The 8,800-nt window shown below is 56.8% G+C and overlaps 1 protein-coding gene across 1 annotated transcript; it reads left to right on the top strand.

Moving 5' to 3' along the window:
• The first annotated feature begins 915 nt into the window (after window positions 1–915).
• Window positions 916–8,259, top strand: NEURL3 (neuralized E3 ubiquitin protein ligase 3). The gene is made up of 4 exons (XM_008007976.3): window positions 916–1,014; window positions 4,988–5,473; window positions 6,462–6,533; window positions 7,467–8,259. The coding sequence occupies exons 1-4, from the start codon at window positions 987–989 to the stop codon at window positions 7,667–7,669; spliced, it is 789 nt and encodes a 262-aa protein (XP_008006167.3). The 5' UTR covers window positions 916–986; the 3' UTR covers window positions 7,670–8,259.
• Window positions 8,260–8,800: the final 541 nt, after the last annotated feature.

Below are 8,800 nucleotides of genomic sequence, written 5' to 3'. Positions count from 1 at the left end.
GGTGCTGAGGTGGGAGGATCGCTTGAGCTTGGGAGTTTGAGGTTGTAGTGAGCCATGATCACACCACTACACTCTAGCCTGAATGACAGTGAGACCTTATCTGAAAAAAAAAAAAAAAAAAAAAAAGGTCGAGTCCACATATCTCAGTTAGGGCCCCAGGCTTTCTGAGTCAATCTGCATTTTAACAAGATCCCCAGGAGATTTGAGAGTACGTTGCAATGTGAGTGAGAAGCACTGGGTTAGAGTAAGCCACCTTCCCTCCATGAGCCTCAGTTTTCCTAACCGAAATAAAAATCGAGGGGCTAGAATACCTTTGGCTTCTTTTCCAGAGCTAACACATTGGGAGCTAGACCTTTGGTGTGACCATCTGTAGGGCTATCAGTTCCTCTCCTCTTCTGTCTGCTTTACCCCTCCTCTCTGTTGGAGGTGCACAATTTCGCAGGTCCTGGGATACAGCACATGCAATTCAATCTGCTTCAGCAGCATAGATTGAGTTCCTTCTGTGTGCCAGGGTCTGCAGCAGTCGATCCCCACCCTGGCTGTACATTAGAATCACCTGGGTTGCTCTGTAAACTCCCGATGCCTGGGTTCCACCCCAGGCCAGTGGAACCGGAATCTTTGGGGGCGAGGCTGGGCATAGGTATTTATTAACATGCTTGGACCATTACAATGCGCAGCCAGCTTGAGACTGGTCAGAAATGAGAAACAAGGCTACTGTAAGACCTACCCAGGCCTGTCCCCCATTCCTGCTTCCTTCTCTTAGGCCGGCCAGCTCCAGCAGGTCGGGCTGCAAGTCCAGAGAAATCACTGGGAAATCCCCTGGATATAGTAACACATGACAGCACCATCGAATTAATCATCAACCTTGTAACGTGATCTCTGGCCCATAAAAAGCAGACCTGCTGAATCTTTGGTAAACTGTCCACTAGACTTCTCCAGGCAGTTCCTTCTAGACCTGGGGACCTACACCCGAGGACCTTAGACTGATGGGTGCCCAGCTCTGCTTCGAGGCCAGTGAGTAGACCTCCTGCGAGCCCTGAGCTTGGTCTCTGGACTGGGGGTACAGGTAGTGGAGGGGTGCTCTGTGTTATTGCTGGAGTAGAGATGTGGCCATTGTAAAGTTTAGGGGGCTGGTGGGGTCCCCGTTCTGCCAAGTTGAGCTGTGGGCAAGTCAGTTTGTCCCTGAGCCTCGGTTTCTACATCTCCCGGCTGGAGACAATGCCTGCTGGCTTATGGGATCTTTGTAAAATCAAACACACAAATCAAAAGAGTGATAGGCACAAAGCTTCTCTGCGAGCCTCACCGGAGGCCACAGGTGTCCAGGAGTGGAAGGGCCATGTGCGGGGGAGATGGAGGACCTGGTCTTTTGGCACCAGTGATTGGAGCTGGGCATCTCTGGACCTGCCCTCCCAGGTAAAGAGCTGGGAGCCTGGGCTCAGGACCCTCGGTCCCCTGGTGGGCACCACGGGTTCACAGACTGGTAGTTGGCTGTGCCAAGAGCTACTGCTGCTGTCACAGTATTGTTGTTTGGGAGGGAAATGACAGGCCTGAAAGGAGGTGGCGTGGGAGTGCAGCGGCCAGGAGCGGGGCTGGGATCCCCCACTTTCTGGCTGCAAAAACACAGATGACTAGCACAGCCTTCTCAAGCTCTGAGGGCTTCCCCCGAGGCGGGGTGAGGAGAAAAAGAGGCTGCAAAGTGCCTGTGGGTGCCTGACACCCCGAAAGCCTTGACACCTGGTGGAGTGGTGAGGATGGAGATCCCTGGAGGCTCTCGCTGAGCAAGGGGCCGCCCCTGCCCCACTCAGATTCCAAGACCTTGGAGAATCTAGAATCTGAGTCTACCTGTCCCGGAGTAGAGACACCCCAGAGGCCCTGCTTTGCGGCAGGCAGTCCATCCCCTCAGCAGTGGGGACCCCGGGGCAAGTGGAGTAATCGGAGAGATCCCCCATGGGCAGGGCACTCAGCTTCTCTGAGCTCAGGGTCCTGCCTGAAAACAGGACCCATGGAAAGAGCGGCCGCCTCTAGGTGTGAGGGTGCTTGGGCACCAGGGTGATCTGAACCCTGTGCCAGCCCAGCCACTGGGGACAGATCTGCTTGAAGAGCCACCTCTGCCACTCCCCACCCTGGGAGTGAGGTGTCCCGGGCTGCCCAGGTCAAAGTGTGGGAGGATCCCTGCAGGCCTCGTGGGAGGAGGCAGGTGGAGTGGAGGTGGCGATCACACCCGTCAGGCCGCCCCGACCCCGCTCCAGGCCCAGGCACAGAGCCCTGTGTGAAGTAGGTGGACACAGTCCTGCGGGCCTTTGCCGGGCTGGCGGGGCGAGGGTGGGTTTCAGCCCCACTCGGCCTTGGTGGTGCACAGTGAATAGCTGACATGACCATGCAGACAGACCGAGTCTTCATAGATGAGAGGCTGTGCCCTAAGGGACCTTTTGCTGCCCTGCCAGGTCCCAGGGATCTGCCCAAGGTAGGGGGCAGAGCCTGAGTGAGCAGCACAGAGGAGGCTGCTTAGGTGCCCTGGCTGCGGAGTGACCTGTGCAGCCACTGCATACCCTTGGCACCCACCAGCCCTGGTGATACGAGGACTTAGCTCCACACAGGGCTGCTGAAAAGGCTCCTGAGGCAGGGATTGGGGAACTTTGCAAACTGTCAAATTATTCTCCAGGGCAAGGCCTGCTTCTCAAGGGCTCCCAGGGCCTCGTGCAACCCTAAGGCCATTCCAGGGGAGTTCCCTTCCTCCCTGGACTGCCTCCAGCCAGCCAGTTCCCTACTTCATCCAGGAAGTGAATGGAGCAGTGAGGTCACCTCCCGTCCTCCACCCCTCCCCGCCCCCAGAGCCAGTCCTGCGTGGAGCCAGCCTCTGTCCCGGGCACCTGCCTAGAGGGTGGGGTGGAAACTCCATCCCCAACCAGGACAGGCTCATCTCTGCTGGTTCCCATCTAAGCCCATGGCGCTGAGCGTGACAGGGCTCCAGCTCCCTGACCCCAGGGGTTCCTCTTTCCCTGTAGGGGCTGCACTGGGTGAGGCTGGGAGAACTCCTCATTGACCCTAGTTCTGCCCCTGATTGCTGTGGGCCGGGGCCGGCCACTTGCCCACCGTGTGCCTCTTAGGATGGCAGCAGGATTGGGTGTGGCAGTTTGTAGAGAGGGCTCGGATGCCGGCCACCATCTCTGGCACTGCCCCTCATCGAAGGCCATTGCTCCAGGCTCTTGCCAAGCCCACTCCAGAGCTTCTCTCTAGTTCCCACCTCAGGGATGGGCAGTGACCCAGCCAAAGGGCTGGCCTCTGCCCTCCTAGACTGTGGCTGGTTGTGCCAAGAGCCCCTGCTTGCCCTGGCACCGTCAGCCCCATGCCTGGCCAGGTAGGCAGTGAACAGGACTCCAGACAGGTGTACCGAGACGCCTGGCCTTGCTGGACATGCACCTCACTGCTGTTTGTGGGTGAGGAGGCTGGGCCCTGGAGGGCAGTGACCTGCCTGGACCAGCAGCAGGGCAGGTCTGGAATGGGGGTGTTAACCATGGCGCAGCCGGGGTCCCACTGCCCTCCATGGAGCAGCCTCAACCATGGGCACAAGGCCAGGTTCACTGATGTCAGGGTCCCCAGCTTGGCTCCGGCTCTCCACATGTGCTGGCTCTGGGACTTCTCCTTGCCTAGGTGCAGTCTTGAGGCACAGGGAGCTGGGCAGGCCTGCCGGGATTCACGGGGAGGGATGAGTGCATTGCGGGAAGGCACGGGTGCGGCGCGGGTGAGGGTGAATGCAGATACACAGGTCTCTGTGAGAGTCCCAAGGCCACGGTGAGCGCTGGCCCCTAATGCCGGGGAAAGGTCAATGCAGGTAGGCTTACCTTTGGCCTGTGGAAGTCAGGGACAGAGTCACTGTCACTGCAAAGGCATCCTGGTGCCTGACCAGATGGAACCTCCTGGCCTTGGGCTCCGCTAGAGGGTGGAAACCTGTGTGTGGTCACAGTGCCTGCCTTGCCAGGGGAGTGTGACCTGATCTGGGAGGGGAGTGGCCTTGCTCCTTAGGCTGGGGTCTGGCTTAAGTTCTGATTGAATTCACCTTTATTTTCAATAGCAGACAGCCAGCCAGCCTCCCTCCCCCAGCCCAGAAAGAGCAGGGCCAGGAAGGGAGGGGCAAGGCTGGCTAAGGCAGTTCTGCGGTAGGAATCCCCATGAGCTTCCTGCAGGCTGAGTGGAGAGGAAAGGCTGCCCAGTGAGGTGCTTTCCACTCCTGACCACCAGGCAGAGTCCTGCGGGAAGTCCCCTGGTTTCAGAGCCAGGCTTGACCTCACCCAGGATTCTGAGAGACTAACCTGGGACTCCCTCTCCAGCTTGCACCCATACCATGTGGGGAGCAGCCAGGCCCCTTTCTCTCCCCGGACAAGGGCGTCACCATTGCTGGGGGCCATGGTCTTCACAAGTGATGCAGTTCCCCGTGGGAAAACAAGAGAGACAAACAGAAAGGGAATAGCAGATGGCCTCCTGGAGCAGACCACAGTCAGCAGATCTGTCTGTCTCCTCTTCCGTCATTTTTAGGTGCATATAGAATAAATAAATGTATGGGCTGGGCGCAGTGGCTCATGCCTGTAATCCTAGCGCTTTGGGAGGCAGAGGCGGGAGGATCACTCGAGGCCAGGAGTTCAAGACCAGCCTGGGCAACACAGCAAGAACTCATCTCTGAAAACAAAACAAAACAAAAGAAAACAAAAAACCATCTATAACAAACGTATAGATATTTATGCCTGACTAACCCTACTCTTTCTCTTGAACAATAATAACCATTATCAGATTGGTCGCAGGCAGAGCACAAATAGACATCAGTTCCTACAGTTTTCACAACATCTCTACAGGAACAGAGAGGTGGAAATTGTCCCTAGGGAAAGGTCGAGGTGGCTCTCAGGTGTGAGGGACTCTGGGATACTGGGGGCTCTCTGGGGAGCTGGTGGGTCCAGACCGGCCAGCACTGACACTCCCCGTCCTCAACCCACAGACGCCAAGGCGCCCGGAGAGGCACTTCGCTTCCATGCCGAGACCAAGGGCGCGCAGGTGCGTCTGGACACGCGTGGCTGCACCGCGCACAGGCGCGCCACGTTCCACGACGGCATCGTGTTCAGCCAGCGGCCCGTGCGCCTGGGCGAGCGCGTGGCGCTGCGCCTTCTGCGGGAGGAGAGCGGCTGGTGCGGCGGCCTCCGCGTGGGCTTCACGCGCCTGGACCCCGCGTGCGTGTCCGTGCCCAGCCTGCCGCCCTTCGTGTGCCCCGACCTGGAGGAGCAGAGCCCGACGTGGGCGGCCGTACTGCCTGAGGGCTGCGCGCTCGTGGGGGACGTGGTCCGTTTCTGGGTGGACCGCCGCGGCCGCCTCTTCGCCAAGGTCAACGCCGGCTGCAGGTTCCTGCTGCGTGAGGGTGTGCCCGTGGGCGCCCCGCTCTGGGCCGTGATGGACGTGTACGGGACCACCAAGGCCATCGAGCTGCTGGGTGAGGCGACCGTGGGGACCCCGCAGGGGAGGTGGGGAGATGGGGGCTCCAGGGGCACCCCACACCGATCCAGAGCCACAGGAAGAACGTTCACATTCAGTTATCCCGTCAGGCCCTGCCCAGTGTTAGCTGTGAAGATGGGCACTGGAGACACCAGATAGACAAGGCCCAGTCGTAGGGAGGGCAATCTTGTCCCTAAAGAATGACAAGCAGATAGGCCCAGCATTCCTGCCATCTGTTAACCAAAACACCTGTTAGAGTGCCCACCTCCTTTTGCAAAGGAGGAAACATTTGGGCTGGGCTTTGCAGCCTAAATAGGAGTTCACTAGAGACAAAGGTGGCAAGCAAAGGGAACACACAGGTGAGACTAGAGGTGTGCATGGAGTGCCCGCAGGGAGAAAGCTGAGTCTCTCAGTCAGTGGGTGGGGAAAGGAGAGCCATCCCTCCAGCCACCCAAGAAGAAAGTGGATTTCAGGGGAGCACAGAGAGGCAGTAATACCCATAACAAGAAACGCTGGCACTCCTGGGCTGGGTGGTGGCCCACTCCCCACGTCGCACCCGCAGATCTGTTAAAACCATTTGTCACAGCTGCCAGCGCCTCGCACCTGAAGCGCGTGATTTGCTGGGTCTGGGGTGGAGCCCTGAACCTGTGTTTGTCCAGGCTCTTGGGAGATGTTGATGCCCATCTGGGTTGGGAATGTGGCTAGGCCAAGGGGCTCCACTCAGGTAGTGGCTGGAGGGCAAAGAAGAGGGGCCTGAAGGAAGGTGGCTCAGGAGGAAGAATCTCCAGCCCCAAGGATTCTCGGATTCTCAGCTGGGTTAAGCTGGGGAAGGGATGGCCAGGACAGGGTCTTAAACTTTGGGGATGGGGGCTCAGCATTGTAACCCAGGAAAGAAAGGAGACTGGACACTTTGCTTCGGGGCCAGGAGCGGGAATGGGGGCACCCGGGCTTGCCGTCCTGGGCCTGAGTTTCTCTCTCTCCCTCAGATCCCACAGCCAGCCAGCTCCCGACAGCCATGCCATGGGACCTCAGCAACAAGGCTGTGGCTGAGCCCAAAGGTGAGTGCCTTCCCAAGCAGCAGGGACTCCCCAGGGATCCAGCACCTGGGAGTGGAGGGAGAAGCCCCATGTGCTGGTTGTTCATTCAAGTCTCTCTCAGGCTTTGGGCCAAAAGACTTGGCTCTGCCTACTGGAAACCTAAAAGCAACCTGGCATCTCTGCCTTTGAGAGCGTTGGCCTACTCTGTGAGCTAGAAGAGCACTTTTATGAACAGACAGCGTTATTCTTGCTTTAAAAAGTCATCCACATTCATTGTAAATGCTTTGCCGAGGGAAATAGAGATGAAAGGATAGGTGGGGCGCAGTGGCTCACACCTGTAATCCCTATACTTTGGGAGGCCGAGGCAGGAGGATCGCTTGAGCCCAGGAGTTTGAAACCAGCCTGGGCAACATGGCGAAACCCTGTCTCTACAAAAAGTACAAAAATTAGCTGAATGTGGTGGGGCATGCCTGTGGTCCCAGCTACTTGGGAGGCTGAGGTGGAAGAATTGCTTGAGCCCAGCGAGCTGTGATCACACGACTGCACTCCAGCCTGGGTGACAGAGTGAGACTGTCTCTAAAAAGTAAAAAAGATTAAAGGATAAAGAGGAAAGTTAAAAAAAAATCACCCATTACCTCTTGGGTGGATTTTCTCCCAGTATTTTTGGTCATCGATATAGACATGTGTATATACAGGGACTTGTCTGTGCTTTGTTTTCCTTCTCTAAATTGGAATTTGATTATATATGTATATGTGAGTGTGTATATATATATATATATATGGTTTTTTTTCTTCCCCCTTTTTTTCACTTCATCACACTGTACGCATTTCCTCACGAGGTAACATTCTTCAAAATACAGCTACATATTTCTCTGTCATTCTCTGTGGTCACATTGTGAGTGGGTTGCCCGCCCCTTCCCCCATGTGCCTGACCTGTGTTGTTCCCTCTTCCAGCCACACCAGGAGAAGAGTGTGCCATCTGCTTCTATCACGCTGCCAACACCTGCCTTGTGCCCTGCGGCCACACATACTTCTGCAGATGCTGCGCCTGGCGGGTCTTCAGGGATACGGCCAAGTGCCCTGTGTGCCGCTGGCAGATCGAGGTGGTAGCCCCCGCGCAGGGCCCTCCTGCTCTGAGGACTGAGGAAGGCTCATGAGAGGCGGCTTCCCAGTATGAGTGGCAGCCTAAGCCTAGATCTGAGTCTGGTCCCTGCAGAGGAAGGAGGCGCAGCCCTACCTTCTTTCTAGGGAAGAGTCAGAAGGGCTGATTAGCAAGAGGTGCGGCAGACAGAGGAAAACAGGGAGGTGCTGTCTGCTCCCTCCACCTGTTTTGCAACAGGGGAGCAAGGAAAAACCCCTTTCTGTCCATGCCAGAACTATCCTTCTGATGGGGTGCTTTGTTTAGAGACAGGGTGGCCCAATCCCATGTTTTATACCTGAGGGAGTTCAGGTATCTGTCGTGTCTGGTGAAGCCCTGTACCTCCTGGGTACTGAAGAACCTGGACTCGAAGCAGGAGGTATCGACATGGAATGCGTCAAGTTCCACGTGGAAGCTGGGTTGCCTCCCACAAGTCCCCGGTAGAGTGGATCTGTAGTTACCCGCCCTGCTTCCCTTTGAGGGTGGGCGTGAGGTCCCAGCGAGACCAGGCATTTGAAGATGATTTATAACGTGAACGTGTATTGTTGTCACTGTGGTAATTTCCTTGCCAATTTCTGAGATATCAAAATAAAGTTTGTGTTTCCTGAATGATTTGGTAGTGCCTGTATCCTCTTGCTTGCAGTCTGGGAGTGGGGTAGGAGCTGTGGGCTGCTCAGGAGGATGCAGCATTTGGGGACATGCCATTCTGTCTTCCCCACAATCTGGGCTTGTAGGTGGCCTGGGTGGGCCTCTGGGCACTCGGGCCCATGGACTGAGCACATGAAGGGGGTAATCTTGTAATTCCAGTCCTCAAGTCCCAACCAGACTTTTTGCTCTTGCCACCCTTGATTTTGGGGCACTGCTTTGAGGCTCTGGCCCCTGACTGCAGGCAGGAGTTGGCCTGGGAGCCCACCTCAGCAGGTGTCTGGCAGGGCCAGGCTGTGCCTGTGACTTTGCTGTTGCTCCCTGCTCTGTGGCTGCTAGGGAGGCCACTCCTGGGGGAGAGGGCTACATGAAGGGAATCCGAACCTGTTGTGCCCAAAATGGAAAATATAGGCACCTCCACACACTGCCTTTCTGCCCACCGCATAGCCAAACAGAGGGTCAGGACGCTGGATTTGATGACACCTGAGTACCTTTCACTCTGGAG

Source organism: Chlorocebus sabaeus, chromosome 14 (genome assembly GCF_047675955.1).
Source record: "Chlorocebus sabaeus isolate Y175 chromosome 14, mChlSab1.0.hap1, whole genome shotgun sequence".
In the NCBI taxonomy this organism is placed as follows: domain Eukaryota; kingdom Metazoa; phylum Chordata; class Mammalia; order Primates; family Cercopithecidae; genus Chlorocebus; species Chlorocebus sabaeus.
The sequence above is the reverse complement of the archived record's forward strand: the minus strand, read 5'-3'. Positions and strand labels throughout refer to the sequence as shown.